At 42.6% G+C, this 17,349-nt stretch overlaps 1 protein-coding gene and 1 pseudogene across 1 annotated transcript in view; both read right to left on the reverse strand.

Moving 5' to 3' along the window:
* Positions 1-17,349, reverse strand: part of CEP112 (centrosomal protein 112) — a 1,492,843-nt gene that overhangs the window by 1,430,653 nt on the left and 44,841 nt on the right. The window contains exon 4 of the mRNA XM_053707805.1: positions 12,090-12,250. Within this exon, the coding sequence (XP_053563780.1) occupies positions 12,090-12,250 (161 nt within the window). The remainder of the gene's footprint in view (positions 1-12,089; positions 12,251-17,349) is intronic.
* LOC128646404 (uncharacterized) lies at positions 7,232-7,298 on the reverse strand (annotated as a pseudogene).

Genomic DNA, 17,349 nt, shown 5'->3' on the forward strand with positions numbered 1-17,349 from the left:
GCTTAGCTCCTTTATATTGCACTGTGTTCACTTGTACTATTGTCTGAGGAAGGGGTCTGCGTACCTCGAAACGTCACAATAATGTATTAATAAATTAAGTTTATATCTAAAATCCAGTGAGTGAAGTCCATGATTGGAATAGACTATATATATATATATATATATATATATATATATATATACACACACACACACACACACACATACAGTATATGAAAGTGCATTGGAGCCCTTTGCAGTCAAGAAGATGAAAACATGAAAATCATATTTATGCAATATTCATATTTTAAAGTGTTAGTGTGTATTTACTGTAAATATTTCACATTCCAATGTTCTGCACATAGCACTGAAAAGTGAACTTTATAGAAATCCCCTTTCACAAAATATTTTCTGTTGATTTTTTTCAACAATTTAAAATGATAAAATAAATTTTAGAGAAATGTTCTTCATTGCAGTTTAAAGAAGTACATAGAAAACATATCACAATTAACTTTTTAAAATCAAACATTTCAAACAAAAATCTTCAAAAATAGGGGGCTAAAAAAGGTAAGGCTAAGGATAGGTGCCGAGGATGTTTTTTTAAAACACATATTGAAACACAGAGAGTATAATATAATACTTAAAGTGAATGTAAATTTTGATGATAAAGTGCCCGGTTTTTAAAAATTTGTTAAAAAACAGGGGCACTTTAATTCATCAAAATTTACATTTCACTCGTGTTGTGAAGATACTTACCTTTTAATCTTGACAGCCGCTGCATCGCTTCCTCCGCCCGTCGCAAAGCCTCTTCCTGGGTCTAAAATGAGAAATCCGGGTTCCTCCAATCACAGTGTTGAATCAGACACTGATTCCCCCGGGGGGGGAAACCGTGATTGGAGGATAACCGATCCGTCATTTCTGACGTAGGAAGAGGCTTGCATAGACCAGGAGAAGCTGGAGCTACTGTCGAGATTAAAAGGCAAGTATTTTCACAACACGAGTGAAATGTAAATTTTGATTAATTAAAGTGCCCCTGTTTTTAATCGAATTTTTAAAAAACGGACACTTTAGCATTAAAATTTGCATTCACTTCTAAACTAAGAAAATAAAACACATTTTAATGGGGGAGCCTACTTTTTTATTGTTTAAATAGATAGATAACGCCTTTACTATCTATTCTCCAGCTTTGTTATATTAATTTTATTTATATACTTTAAAAAATGTCCTGTTTCTAAGCACCAGCAGGCGGACACGCATCTCAGTGCTTTTTAAATCTTGTGCAACAGCTAAACAGTGCTAGTTCATGTGTGCCATGTAGATAACACTGTGCTCACTCCCGAGAAGAATGATAATGGTTATGCAAGAACCAGCACCGATTGGCTAAAATGGAAAATTGTAAAAAGCACTGAGATAAGGGGCAGTCTGCAGGGAAAAAGATACAGGTAATCATAAAGGTAAAAAACAAAATTTATGCTTACCTGATAAATGTATTTATTTCAGGATATGGTGAGTCCACGGCTTGAGTAATTACTGATGGGAATATCCCTACTGGCCAGCAGGAGGAGGCAAAGAGCACAACAGTTAAACTGCTAAGTATCACTCCCTTACCCACAACCCCCAGTCATTCGATCAAAGGGAAATGGAGAAAAAGACAATTTATGCTTACCTGATAAATGTATTTCTTTTTTTACACGATGAATCCACGGATCATCTTAATTACTAATGGGATATTCACCTCCTGGTCAGCAGGAGGGAGCAAAGAGCTCCACAGCAGAGCTCTTAAATAGCTCCTCCCTTCCCTCCCACTCCAGTCATTCAACCGAAGTTAAGGAAAGAAAGGAAAAGCCAAGGTGCAGAGCTGTCTGAAGTTTACAATAACCCACAACCTGTCTTATAAAAACAGGGCGGGCCGTGGACTCATCGTGACAAAAAAGAAATAAATTTATCAGGTAAGCATAAATTTTCTATTCTTTTTTATGACACGATGAGTGCACGGATCATCTTAATTACTAATGGGATTCAATATCCAAGCTAGAGTACACAGATGATACGGGGGGGGGACAAAACAGGGAACCTAAACGGAAGGCACCACTGCTTGAAGAACCTATCTCCCAAAAGCGGCCTCAGCCGAGGCAAAAGTGGCAAATTTGAAAAACTTTGAAAAAGAGTGAAGAAAAAAACCAAGTTGCAGCCTTGCAAATCTGTTCCCCAGAGGCTTTATTTTGGAATGTCCATGAGGAAGCAACAGCCCTGGAATGAGCCGTAACCCTCTCAGGAGGTTGCTGCCCAGCAGTCTCATATGCAAAACGGATGATACTCTTCAGCCAAAAAGAAAGAGAAGTAGCCGTAGCTTTCTGTCCCTTACGTTTTCCTGAGAAAACCACCAACAAAGAAGAAGACAGACGAAAGTCCTCAGTCGCCTGCAGGTAAAACTTTAGAGCACGGACCACGTCCAAATTGTGCAAAGTCATTCCTTCTGAGAAGAAGGATTAGGACACCAAGAAGGAACATCAATCTCCTGATTAATGTTCCGATCAGAAACAACGTTAGGAAGAAATCCTAATTTAGTACGTAAAACTACCCTATCTGAGTGGAAAATAAGATAAGGAGACTCCTACTGCAACGCCGAGAGCTCTGACACTCTACGAGTAGAAGAAAAAACAACAAGAAATAAAACTTTCCAAGATAACAACTTAATATCTAAGGAAAGCATAGGCTCAAACGGAGCCCCTTGAAGAACTTTGAGAACTAAATTAAGACTCCATGGAGGAGTAACTGGTTTGAACACAGGCCTGATCCTGACCAAGGCCTGACAAAATGATTGTACATCTGGGACATCCGCCCGACGTTTGTGTAACAAAATAGATAATGCTGAGATTTGACCCTTTAGGGAACTTGCTGATAAACCTTTCTCCAAACCTTCTTGGAGAAAAGACAACATTCTAGGGATCCCAACTCTACTCTATGAGTAACCCTTGGATTCACACCAATAGAGATTTTTACTTCAAATCTTACGGTAAATCCTTCTAGATACAGGCTTACGAGCCTGAATCATGTTCTCTATGACCGAGTAAAAAACCCTCCCCCCCCCACTTGGATAAAATTAAGCATTCAATCTCCAAGCAGTCAGTATCAGAGAAACTAGATTTGTAAGAAGGAAAGGCCCTTGAATCAGAAGGTCCTTCCTCAACGGAAGTCTCCAAGGTGGCAGAGATGACATATCCACCAGATCTGCAATCCTGCGAGGCCAAACTGGTGCAAAGAAGATCACTGATGCCCTCTCCTGCTTGATCCGAGCACTGACCCGAGGAGAAGAGCAAACAGAGGAAATAGCAGGAGAACACTTCCGGATGGAGATCCCACTCCCCGGAAGAAAAGGCCTGCCTGCTAAGGAAATCCGCCTCCCAGTTGTCCATCCCTGGCATGTGGATCACCGACAGGCAGCCAGAATGGGTCTCAGCCCACTGAGCTATTTTGGATACCTCTGCCATCGTTAAGGAACTCCTCGTTCCTCCCTGATGATTGATGTAAGCCACTGACGTTATGTTGTCCGACTGGAACCTGATAAACTGGACCGAGGCAAACTGAGGCCAGGCCAGAAGAGCACTTAGGTCACTCTCAGCTCCAGAATGAATATAAGAAGAACCGACTCTAACTGAGTCTAAACCCCCTGAGCCCTTAGGGAGCCCCAGATTGCTCCCCACACTAGAAGGCTGGCGTCTGTTGTCACAATCACCCAAGATGGTCTGCGAAGGCTGGTTCCCTGGGAGAGATGAGCCAGAGACAACCGCCATTGAAGAGAATCCCTTGTCTCCTGCTCCAGTAATGTTCTAGGAGACAAATCCGTATAATCTCCGTTCCATTGCTCGAGCATGCTTAACTGCAGAGGTCTGAGGTGGAACCGAGCAAACGGGATGATGTCCATTGCCGTCACCATCAGCCCGATTACCTCCATGCACTGGGCCCCTGCCGGCCGAGGAGTGGACTGAAGGACTAGGCAAGTATCAATAACCTTTGATTTCCTGACTTCTGTCAGAAAAATCCTCATAGGTAGGGAATCTATTATGGTTCCCAAGAAAGTTACCCTTGTATTTGGGACTAAGGAACTCTTTTCCAAATTTACCTTCCACCCGTGAGATTGTATGAAGGATAACACCATGTCCGTGTGGAATCTTGTTTGTTGCAAGGATGGCGCTGTGACAAGACCGAAAGGAAGAGCCACGAACTGGAAGAGTTTGTCCAGAAAGGCAAACCTTAGGAATTTGTGACGATTCTTGTGAATGGGAACATGCAGATACGTGTCCTTTAACCCCTTAATGACCGCAGCACTTTTCCATTTTCTGTCCGTTTGGGACCAAGGCTATTTTTACATTTTTGCGGTGTTTGTGTTTAGCTGTAATTTTCCTCTTACTCATTTACTGTACCCACACATATTATATACCGTTTTTCTCGCCATTAAATGGGCTTTCTAAAGATACCATTATTTTTATCATATCTTATAATTTACTCTAATTTTTTTTATAAAATATGAGGAAAAAATGGAAAAAAACACACTTTTTCTAACTTTGACCCCCAAAATCTGTTACACATCTACAACCACCAAAAAAATCCCATGCTAAATAGTTTCTAAATTTTGTTCTGAGTTTAGAAATACCCAATGTTTATATGTTCTTTGCTTTTTTTGCAAGTTATAGGTCCATAAATACAAGTAGCACTTTGCTATTTCCAAACCACTTTTTTTCAAAATGAGTGCTAGTTACATTGGGACACTGATATCTTTCAGGAATCCCTGAATATCCATTGACATGTATATATTTTTTTTTAGAAGACATCCCAAAGTATTGATCTAGGCCCATTTTGGTATATTTCATGCCACCATTTCACCGCCAAATGCGATCAAATAAAAAAAATTGTTCACTTTTTCACAAATTTTTTCACAAACTTTAGGTTTCTCACTGAAATTATTTACAAACAACTTGTGCAATTATGGCATAAATGGTTGTAAATTCTTCTCTGGGATCCCCTTTGTTCATAAATAGCAGACATATATGGCTTTGGCGTTGCTTTTTGGTAATTAAAAGGCTGCTAAATGCCACTGCGCACCACACGTGTTTTATGCCCAGCAGTGAAGGGGTTAATTAGGGAGCATGTAGGGAGCTTGTATGGTTAATTTTAGCTTTAGTGTAGTGTAGTAGATAACCCCAAGTATTGATCTAGGCCCATTTTGGTATATTTCATGCCACCATTTCACCACCATATGCGATCAAATTTAAAAAAACGTAAAATTTTTCACAATTTTAGGTTTCTCACTGAAATTATTTACAAACAGCTTATGCAATTATGGCACAAATGGTTGTAAATGCTTTTCTGGGATCCCCTTTGTTCAGAAATAGCAGACATATATGACTTCGGCGTTGCTTTTTGGTAATTAGAAGGCCGCTAAATGCTGCTGCGCATCACACGTATATTATGGCTAGCAGTGAAGGGGTTAATTAGGTAGTTTGTAGGGAGCTTGCAGGGTTAATTTTAGCTTTAGTGTAGAGATCAGCCTCCCACCTGACACATCAGACCCCCTGATCCCTCCCAAACAGCTCCCTTCCCTCCCCCACCCCACAATTGTCCCCGCCATCTTAAGTACTGGCAGAAAGTCTGCCAGTACTAAAATAAAAGGTTTTTTTAATTTGTTCTTTTTTTTTTTTAGCATATTTACATATGCTGCTTTGTAGAATCCCCCCTTAGCCCCCAACCTCCCTGATCCACCCCCAAAACAGCTCTCTTACCCTCCCCCTCTGCATTATTGGGGGCCATCTTGGGTACTGGCAGCTGTCTGCCAGTACCCAGTTTCAAGAAAAAAACGTGTTTTTTTAAAACAAAAATAGAAATTCTGTAGTGTAGATTCACCCCCCCTAACAGACAAACCCCAACACCTTAATTGATTAATAAATAAAAAAACTTTTATTCCCTTTTGTATGCTTTTTTTTTTTACTTTATTCTGTAGTGTAGCGGTTCCCACCCGCTCCCTCCCCGTGCACGCGCCCGCCCCCGCCCTTCCGTGCGCGCGCCAGTGCGCGCCCCCGACCGCCCACGCCCACGATCCCGCCCCTCCTGCACGTCGCCAAGGCCATCGATGGCCACCACCCGCCTCCCACCAGCCTCCCACCCACCAACGCGGTAAGCAAACAATCTCCGGTGCAGAGAGGGCCACAGAGTGGCTCTCTCTGCACCGGATGGCTTAAAAATGTTATTGCAGGATGCCTCGATATCGAGGCATCACTGCAATAACCGGAAAGCAGCTGGAAGCGAGCAGGATCGCTTCCAGCTGCTTTCCAGACTGAGGACGTGCAGGGTACGTTCTCAGGCATTAACTGCCTTTTTTCTGAGGACGTACCCTGCACGTCCTCAGTCATTAAGGGGTTAAAGGGACACTGAACCCAATTTTTTTCTTTTGTGATTCCGATAGAGCATAACATTTTAAGCAACTTTGTAATTTACTCCTATTATCAAATGTTCCTTATTCTCTTGGTATCTTTATTTGAAATGCAAGAGTGTAAGTTTAGATGTCGGACCATTTTTGGTGAACAACCTAGGTTGTCCTTGCTGATTGGTGGATAAATTCATCCACCAATCAAAAACTGCTGTCCAGAGTCCTGAACCAAGAAAAAAAGCTTAGATGCCTTCTTTTTTATATAAAGATAGCAAGAGAACGAAGAAACATTGATAATAGGAGTAAATTAGAAAGTTGCTTAAAATTGCATGCTCTATCTGAATCACAAAAGAAAATTTTTGGGTTCAGTGTCCCTTTAAATCCACTATTGTCATAAATTGACCTTCTTGAATCAAAGGAAGAATGGAATGAATAGTTTCCATCTTAAAGGAAGGTACTCAGAGAAATTTGTTTAGACTCTTGAGATCTAAAATTGGTCTGAAGGTTCCCTCTTTTTTGGGAACCATGAACAGATTGGAATAAAAATCCAGACCCTTTTCCTGTATTGGGACAGGAACAATCACTTCCACGACTGAGAGGTCTCTTACACAGTGTAAGAACGCCTCTATTTTTGCAGATAATCTAGTAAATAGAAACCTGACCCTGGGAAGAAAACTCAAACTCTAAGATGTGTCCCTGGAACACAATTTCTATTACCCAGGGATCCTGAACATCTCAAATCCAGGCCTGAACGAAGAAGGAAAGTCTGCCCCCTACAAGATCCGTTCCCGGATCGGGGGGCGTGCCCTTCATGCTGTTCCTTGATTAAAAAATATGGAACGCTTCACGAATTTGCGTGTCATCCTTGCGCAGGGGCTATGCTAATCTTCTCTGACAACAGGCTTTTTGGATTGAGTTTTTTTATTTTTTTTTATTTCAAAAGATTATTTCCGTCAAGCTAGGTCCCAACAAGGTCTTCCCCTTGTAAGGAGTCACTAAAAGCTTAGACTTAGAGCATACATCCGTAGAACAAGGCTCTAACCATAGGGCTCTGTAAGCTGTAACAGAGAAACCTGAAATCTATGCTCCCAGTTTGAAAACTTTAAGGGAAGAATTAAAAATAAAGGAATTAGCCAATTTGAAAGCTCTTATCCTATCCTGGATATTATCCAGGGGAGTTTCTTACTTTCTTAGTAGCATCAGACAATGCATCAAACCAATATGCCGTTGCACTAGTGACGGTAGCATAGTACACAGCTGGTTGCCATTGTAAGCCCTGGTGTACATCCCTTTACTAATTTTTGTCCATAGGGCTTTTGAAAACACAACTATCCTCTAAGGGTATAGAAGATGTCTTAGCTAAGCTGGAAACTACTCCTTCCACCCTAGGGAATGTCTGCCCAGCCTCCTTAGCTATGGGAAAAATCTTTTTAAATATAGGGGATTAGGTCTCTCCCATTCCTTATAATTTACTGGACGTACTATAATAGACTACATCGGTAGTGTCGGAGTCGCCCAGGGTAGCTAAAGCCTCCCAAAGTAATTAATGGAGATGTTCAAGCTAAAATACTGAAATACTGATCAGGTCTGCTAGACCGCGCCAGACCTCGCTGAATACGGAGAGCAATACGCTCTCCGTATTCAGCATTTCCGAGCTTGATAGATAGGCCCCAAAGCCTGAGTTATCTTACTTAGGCTATCAGGGTTAGGGCGGCATCAATGTATGGAAGACACAGTGAGAATTATGTCCCACAAGTTCCCATTGCTCTACTGAAGAGACTGATATGGACTATGGCTACACCCTAGAACAAAGCAGCACAATCTAGTACTACTTTAAAAAAAATAAACTCTTGATTGAAGAATCTATACTAACACCTCACTTTACCACTTCCTATCACTAACGTAGGCAAAGAGAATGACTGTACTGGGAGGGAAGGGAGGAGCTATTCAATAGCTCTGCTGTGGTGCTCTTTGCCGCCTCCAGCTGACCAGGAGGTGAATATCCCATTAGTAATTAATATCCATGGACTCATAGTGTCATAAAAAAGAAAAGGAGTAACACAAGGTGACACAAGGTGTAGAGGTGCCTGAGGTTATAGTCAAAAGAACAGCTGTCTTAAAATAAAGGGTGGGGCCATGGACTCACCATATCCATAAAGAAAGAAATTTATCAGGTAAGCATAAATTTTGTTTTTCTTTCCTAAGATATGGTGAGTCCACGGCTTGAGTAATTACTGTTGGGAACCAATACCCAAGCTAGAGGACACAGATAAATAGGGAGAGACAAGACAGGCAGTCCTAAACAGAAGGCACCACTGCTTGAAGAACCTTTCTCCCAAAAGAAGCCTCAGCCAAGGCAAAATTATCAAATTTGGAAAATTTGGAAAAAGTATGTAGAGAAGACCAAGTTGCAGCCTTGCAAATTTGCTCCATAGAAGCTTCATTTTTGAAAGCCTGTAAGTAGAATTTAAGAGCACGTACAACATCCAAATTGTGTAACAAACGTTCTTTGGAAGGAGGAGGATTAGGACACAGAGAGGGAACAACAATTTCCTGATTGATATTTCTATTAGAAACAACCTTAGGAAGGAAACCTAACTTAGTATGAAAAACCGCCTTATCGGCATGAAAAATATGATATGGGGAATCAAACTGCAGAGCTGAGAGTTCCGAGACTCTTTGAGCAGAAGAGATAGCAACAAGAAACAAATCCTTCCAAGATAACAACTTAATGTCTATGGAATGCAACGGCTCAAACAGAGCCAGCTGTAAAACTTTAAGAACAAGGTTAAGGCTCCAAGGAGGAGCAACAGACTTAAAGACAGGCCTGATTTTGAAAGATTGCACATCTGGCACATCCATCAAACGTTTATGTAGTAAAACTGATAAAGCAGAAATCTGACCCTTCGCGGTACTCACTGACAATCCCTTCTCCAGGCCTTCCTGAAGAAAAGATAAAATTCTGGGAATTCTAATTCTACTCCAAGAGTATCCCTTGGATTCACACCAATAAAGATATTTATGACATATCTCTTGGTAAATCTTTCTAGTAACAGGCTTGCGAGCCTGAATCATGGTCTCAATGACCGACTCAGATATTTTTTTTAAACCACACTTAGACAGAATTAAGCATTCAATCTCCAACCAGTCATCTTCAGAAAAACGAGATTTGGATGAAGGAAGGTACCCTGAATCAGGAGGTCCTTCCTCAGAGGTAGTCTCCAAGGTGGTAGAGATGATATCTCCACTAGGTCTTCAAACCAGACCCTGCGAGGCCACGCAGGGGCTATTAGAATCACCTACGCCCTCTCCTGTTTGATACGAGCAATGACTCGTGGAAGGAGAGCAAACGGAGGAAACAGGTATGCCTGCGGATCTCTTGACCTTGAACTGTCCCTTGGAAGCATGGCGTTCTGACAGGACGTGATCAGATCTAACTCCGGCAACCCCCATGTGAGGACTAAGCTGAAAAACATCTCAGGGTGGAGTTTCCACTCCCTGGGATGAAAAGTCTGTCTGCTCAGAAAATACGCTTCCCAGTTGTCTATTTCTGGAATGTGGATGGAATGTGGGTCTCTGCCCACTGAAGAATCCAAGTAACCTCCTTCATGACTAAGGAACTCCGAGATGCTCCCTGGTGATTGATGTAAGCCACAGAGGTTATGTTGTCTGACTGGAACCTGATAAACTGGGCTGAGGACAACTGAGGCCACGCCAATAGAGCATTGTAAATCACCCTCAACTCCAAGATGTTGAAGGGAAGAGCAGACTCCTCCCGAGTCCAAAGACCCTGAGCTTTTAACGAGTTCCAGACTGCTCCCAAACCCAGCAGGCTGGTATCCGTGGTCACGATCACCCAGGAAGGTCTCCGAATGCATGTGCCCTGAAACAGATGTTCCTGAGAAATCCACCATGGAAGAGAGTCCCTTGAGTCCGAGGGTATCGGAAGCAACAGAGAGTGACGCAGCAAAATCCACTGACCCAGTCACCAGAGACATGGCTATTTAGGACTGAAACAATCCCAAGAGCCACACGGACTCATAAGTGCTCTTGAGAATGCTTAGCTGAAACTCTTAAAATAAATAACAAGAACACTAAAATAAAGCTAAGAGCACTCAGCACCCCCACCTGACCAGCAAGGCATAATAGGCGCCACGTGTCTGACTAGGCCGCGAGACAGAAGATCTATACCCTATCAGGACCAGCCTGCAACCAGGGTCATAACTGTCAAGCTGGCTAAATCCTCAGAGAGGAGAAAACAGACAAACATGGGACTAACGTGTCCCATACAACTTCCATAGAAGCAAAAAGCGAGTATCGATCCCAGATATTTTTAAGTTCCTGCAGGAAACATAGTATGAAAAAGAAAATAAAATTTATCCAAACTGGATTAAATAAAATAACCCGAAAGTAAACGCCCAAGACGAACAGAAGGTCCGTAGGGCCAGCCTAACAGAAACCCTTTCCTTCCAACAAAACTGGGAAGGATCTCGATAACAAGACTTAAAGGAGATTACTTCATACCCCATGTCTAACGAGGTGAGCCATTCGAAGGAGGAGACTGATGAGTCCCATACCCCAGAAGGATAGGGTCCCCAAGCAGCTCAAAAACGTGTCTGAGTAAAACACTAAGGTGAGCCCGCCTGTAACAAAAGGCACAACACTCAGGAACAGGTACACCCGCAGGGAACTGTACATGCCCTCCAGAGGCCGAGAGACCTGGGGCAATCGGGCATGAGCACAATCGCAAATAAACATCCGGACTTTGCAGAAGCACAAGCGCCAAAAGTATGTAAAAGCAAAAGCGTGCCACAACCTCTGGGGGAACAATCCACCCTCCGAGGAGGGAAACACATAACTTGGGTTACCCGCATGTGCAGCACTAGGAAGTGGTAGGGAACTCGCCTCCCGGAGGGCAGGGCCCCCCCAAGGTGGATAGCTCAGCAGTCTCTTGAATCCCCAAGCCCGAGGAACAAGGTGCTCTAGGACGGCCTAAAGAACATAACTGACTGACCTGAGTCAATGGGGCCAATTCGCATTCTTCACAGGACGAAGAATCAGAATCAAAAAGTTGACCAAACTTGCTTGTAGATCAAATCAAAATTTTTCTTCAGACACCTAAACTTCACCTCCTCCATGCACCGAAGGCAAAGAGAATGACTGGGGGCTGTAAGGGAATGATACTTAGCAGTTTAACTGTGGTGCTCTTTGAATCCTCCTGCTGGCCAAAGTGATATTCCCAACAGTAATTACTCAAGCCAAGGACTTACCATATCTTAGGAAAGAAAAGTATATTAATAGAACAGTGTTGGTTGAGAAAACCAGGGGAATGGGTAATAAAGGGATTATCTATCTTTTTCAAACAATAACAATCTTCAAGTAGTTTGTCCCTTTAAAAAAAAAGGTGCGGGGGGTTTGGACCCTGAGCCATGATTAACATATCCCTTATTCTTTAGAGCATTTTATTATTGCACATACTTATGAGTTCAATCCACACATAACCATGTTTGGTTATAAACAAAGAATAAAAAGCTCAATTTAAAAGGCATCTTCATTGTGCTAAACAAGTTCTATATTAAAAAGGAAATGTTTTGGTTAAAGAAGAGATTCTAGGTTCAAGTGTTGGTATCTTGGCCGGTCATGTCTACATTGGTCTATGTACTCAAAGTTTAAATTACAGACTTACTTTGGTGGAGACATCCCAGATGCTGGGTCTTCTTTTAGAGACATTTTCCAGGAGTCATCTGTCCTTTCGCTGGTCTCCAGTTCCCCCAATACCCAGTCAGGTAGCCCATCAGAACCAGCAGTCTGAGACCGGGAAGTATTTGGCTCATCAAAGTATATGGACTAAATAAGAAGATAAGAAAAAAGAAAGAAGATTATCATATGTGAAGGTGAATATAAATAATAAAGAAACAAAATAAGAAATAAGATTAACATATCCATGAAAGTCTGCATAACAAATTATTATTACCAAATGCATATTGTCACCTTTTACAGCATGTCACAGAATGGAATTAAATGGGCATCTATCTATCATGTATATGAAAAAGCACTATTTAAACATTGTTTAAATAGATAGATAAAATCATTAAAAAGGCTGATCGAGCTGTTTATTCCCTCAGCAAAAGGGTTAAAAACATAGTTAAAGTACAGCTTGGGACCTGATCTTGAGCAGCAACTGCCACTGATCCACTAGCACAGCTTGGTCATGTGACAAGCACTGCTGATTGGATCAACTGTAATTTCCGCAGCTTGAGCAGCTGTGCCTTTTTACAATCGCGGCTCCCAAGTGATACTTTAACTATGTGTATAACCTCTATGTGGAGGTTGGTTCTGCTAAAATTACATAGTCTAATGAAGTAGAACATATTGTTGAATTAGAATGTCATTTTACCTTTATTTGTAATGCAACAACATAAACCTCAGTGCTATATCAGGAATACAATAAATAAATAAAGACAAGACTACGAAAGGTAGACTAGGAAATAATTACTAGAGGCCTTCTCGCAGAGCTTACAATATAAGTGGTAGTTGTAGACACAAAAGGTAAGGGAGAAGCTTGTCGTGAGTAGTGCTTGTAGACCATGATGAAAGATCATAGACATTTTCCAACTAAGATAGTTTACAGGTTCACTACAGTTGTACAACCACACAAAAACAGAATTTAAATTATGGCTCAGCAAATAAATATTAAGTTTTTAAGCCAGACCCGGTTTTTGCTTCTCTATTATTGCTACTTGCAGCCTTTCTTTCTAGTGGGACTTTCAACCAGCTCAATCGTTTATACTGACGCTGTCAGTTTGCCTGAGAACCAAATTTGATTGTGTGAGCAGCACTTCGGAATACTAACACAGCGGTTTGAATTCCTGCTTTGGCGAACCGGTTTTCTCCTTCATCCACAGCTGCTGTTCCCTCTACTTGCATCTACTTAACCACAGGTCTCCTGGGCGAGACCTCCAGCGTACTGACTGCTGGTCCTGAATGTCAGCCTGCCTGAACGCACCTAGTTCATTCAAGGTGCCACTATTTTTGTGAGTAGATTTTATGCGAATTACTTCTTTACATCACATATATTTGATTTACACTATGTTGGCGCCCCTTGTCTTCTCCTCCTCCAAAAACAGAATTTATGCTTACCTGATGAATTACTTTCTCTTGCGGTGTATCCAGTCCACAAATTCATCCTTTACTTGTGGGATATTCTCATTCCCTACAGGAAGTGGCAAAGAGAGCACACAGCAAAGCTGTCCATATAGCTCCCCCTCTAGCTCCACCCCCCAGTCATTCGACCAAAGGTTAGGAAGAAAAAGGAGAAACCATAGGGTGCAGTGGTGACTGTAGTTTAAACAAAAAAATTTTTACCTGACTTGAATGCCAGGGCGGGCCGTGGACTGGATACACCGCAAGAGAAAGTAATTTATCAGGTAAGCATAAATTCTGTTTTCTCTTGCAAGGTGTATCCAGTCCACGGATTCATCCTTTACTTGTGGGATACCAATACCAAAGCTTTAGGACACGGATGAAGGGAGGGAACAAGACAGGTACCCTAAACGAAAGGCACCACTGCTTGCAAAACCTTTCTCCCAAAAATATCCTCCGAAGAGGCAAAAGTATTGAATTTGCAAAATTTAGCAAAAGTATGCAGTGAAGACGAAGTCGCTGCCTTACAAATCTGTTCAACAGAAGCCTCATTTTTGAAAGCCCATGTGGAACCCACTGCTCTGGTAGAATGAGCAGTAATTCTTTCAGGAGGCTGCTAGCCAGCAGTCTCATAGGCCAAACGGATGATGTTTTTCAGCCAAAAGGAAAGAGAGGTAGCAGTCGCTTTCTGACCTCTCCTCTTACCAGAATAGATAACAAACAAGGAAGATGTTTGTCTGAAATCTTTAGTTGCTTGTAAATAGAACTTTAAAGCACGAACTACAAGATTGCGTAATAGATGTTCCTTCTTCGAAGATGGATTATGACACAGAGAAGGAACAACTATTTCCTGGTTAATATTCTTGTTAGAAACAACTTTAGGAAGAAAACCAGGCTTGGTACGCAAAACTACCTTATCTGCGTGGAACACCAGGTAAGGTGAATCACACTGTAAGGCAGATAATTCTGAAACTCTTCGAGCAGAAGAGATAGCTATTAAAAACAAAACTTTCCAAAATAACAACTTAATGTCTATGGAATGTAAAGGTTCAAACGGAACCCCTTGAAGAACTGAAAGAACTAGATTCAAACTCCATGGCGGAGCCACAGTTTTATAGACAGGCTTGATTCTGACTAAAGCCTGAGCTTGAACGTCTGGTACCTCTGCCAGACGCTTGTGTAACAGGATAGACAAAGCAGATATTTGTCCTTTTTAAGGAACTAGCTGACAATCCTTTCTCCAATCCTTCTTCGAGAAAAGACAATATCCTGGGAATCCTAACCTTACTCCATGAGTAACCCTTGGATTCACACCGACAAAGATATTTTCGCCATATTTTAAGGTAGATTTTCCTGGTGACAGGCTTTCTAGCCTGAATCAGAGTATCTATAACTGACTCAGAGAACCCACGCTTTGATAGAATTAAGCGTTCAATCTCCAAGCAGTCAGACGTAGAGAAACTAAATTTGGATGCTTGAACGGACCCTGTATCAGAAGATCCTGCCTTATTGGCAATGTCCATGTTGGGACAGATGATATGTCCACTAGGTCTGCATACCAAGTCCTGCGTGGCCACGCAGGTGCTATCAGAACCACCGAAGCCTTCTCCTGCTTGATTCTGGCAACCAGACGCGGGAGGAGAGGAAACAGTGGAAAAACATAAGCCAGATTGAAGAACCAAGGCGCTGCTAGAGCATCTATCAATACCGCCTTGGGATCCCGGGACCTGGACCCGTAGAGAGGAAGGTTGGTGTTCCGACGGGACGCCATCAGATCCAACTCTGGAGTGCCCCATAGCTGAGTCAGCTGGGCAAATACCTCCGGGTGGAGTTCCCACTCCCCCAAGTGAAAAGTCTGACAACTTAGAAAATCCGCCTCCCAGTTGTCTACTCCTGGGATGTGAATTGCTGAGAGATGGCAGGAGTGATCCTCTGCCCACCTGAATATTTTGGTTACTTCCGTCATCGCTAGGGAACTCTTTGTTCCCCCCTGATGATTGACGTAAGCTACAGTCGTGATGTTGTCCGACTGAAATCTGATGAATTTTGCCGCAGCTAGTTGAGGCCATACCTGAAGAGCGTTGAATATCACCCTCAGTTCCAGAATGCTTATCGGGAGAAGAGTTTCTTCCCGAGACCATAAGCCCTGAACTTTCAGGGAGTCCCAGACTGCACCCCAGCCTAACAGACTGGCGTCGGTCGTTACAGTGATCCACTCTGGCCTGCGGAAACATATTCCCTGAGACAGGTGATCCTGAGACAACCACCAGAGAAGAGAATCTCTGGTCTCCTGGTCCAACTGAATTTGAGGAGACAAATCTGCATAATCCTCATTCCACTGTTTGAGCATGCATAGTTGCAGTGGTCTGAGGTGTATCCGAGCAAAAGGGACTATGTCCATTGCCGCTACCATTAGTCCGATGCACTGAGCCACAGATGGCCGAGGAATGGAATAAAGAGCTCAGCAAGTAGTTAAGAGTTTTAGCTTTCTGACCTCCGTCAGAAATATTTTCATTTCTACCGAGTCTATCAGGGTTCCTAGGAATGGAACTCTTGTGAGGGGGGAGAGCGAACTCTTTTTGATGTTCACCTTCCACCCGTGAGACCCCAGAAAGGCCAATACAATCTCCATGTGAGACTTGGTTTTTTGGAAAGTTGACGCCTGAATTAAGATGTCTTCTAGGTAAGGCGCCACTGCTATGCCCCGCGGTCTTAGAACCGCCAGGAGGGACCCTAGCACCTTTAGGAATTTGTTTAGAATCTTGAGATCCAGGATTGGTCTGAAAGTTCCTTCTTTTTTGGGAACCACAAACAGGTTTGAGTAAAACCCCAGTCCTTGTTGTGCAATTGGAACTGGGTGGATCACTCCCATTGTATGTAGATCTTCTACACAGCATAAAAACGCCTCTTTCTTTGTCTGATCTGTAGACAGACGAGAAATGTGGAACCTTCCCTTGGAGGAGAGTCCTTGAATTCTAGAAGGTATCCCTGGGCTACAATCTCTAATGCCCAAGGATCGTGTACATCTCTTGCCCAGGCCTGAGCGAAGAGACAGAGTCTGCCCCCTACTAGACCCGGTCCCGGATCGGGGGCTACCCCTTCATGCTGTCTTGGTGGCAGCTGCAGGCTTTTTGGTCTGTTTACCCTTATTCCAGCCCTGGTAAGGTTTCCAGGTTGCCCTGGGCTGTGAAGCGTCACCCTCTTGCTTTGCAGGGGGAGAGGATGAAGCGGGGCCGTTCCTGAAATTTCGAAAGGAAAGAAAATTAGCTTTGTTCTTTGTCTTAAAGGGCTTGTCCTGAGGGAGAGCATGGCCTTTTCCCCGGTGATATCTGAAATAATCTCTTTCAATTCAGGCCCGAAGAGGGTCTTTCCTTTGAAAGGAATGTTCAAAAGCTTGGATTTAGACGACACATCGGCCGACCAGGACTTTAGCCATAGCGTCCTGCGCGCCAAAATGGCGAAACCTGAATTTTTCGCCGCTAACTTAGCTATTTGGAAAGTGGCGTCAGTGATAAAAGAATTAGCTAGCTTTAGAGCCTTAATTCTATCCATAATTTCCTCATATGAGGTCTCCGTCTGGAGCGAGTCTTCCAGCGCCTCAAACCAGAAAGCCGCTGCAGTAGTTACAGGAATAATGCAGGCAATAGGTTGGAGAAGAAAACCTTGTTGAACAAAAATTTTCTTAAGTAAACCCTCTAACTTTTTATCCATAGGGTCTTTAAAAGCACAACTGTCTTCAATTGGTATGGTTGTGCGTTTAGCAAGTGTAGAAACAGCCCCCTTCACCTTAGGGATCGTCTGCC

Source organism: Bombina bombina, chromosome 1 (assembly GCF_027579735.1).
Source record: "Bombina bombina isolate aBomBom1 chromosome 1, aBomBom1.pri, whole genome shotgun sequence".
Classification (NCBI taxonomy): Eukaryota; Metazoa; Chordata; class Amphibia; order Anura; family Bombinatoridae; genus Bombina; species Bombina bombina.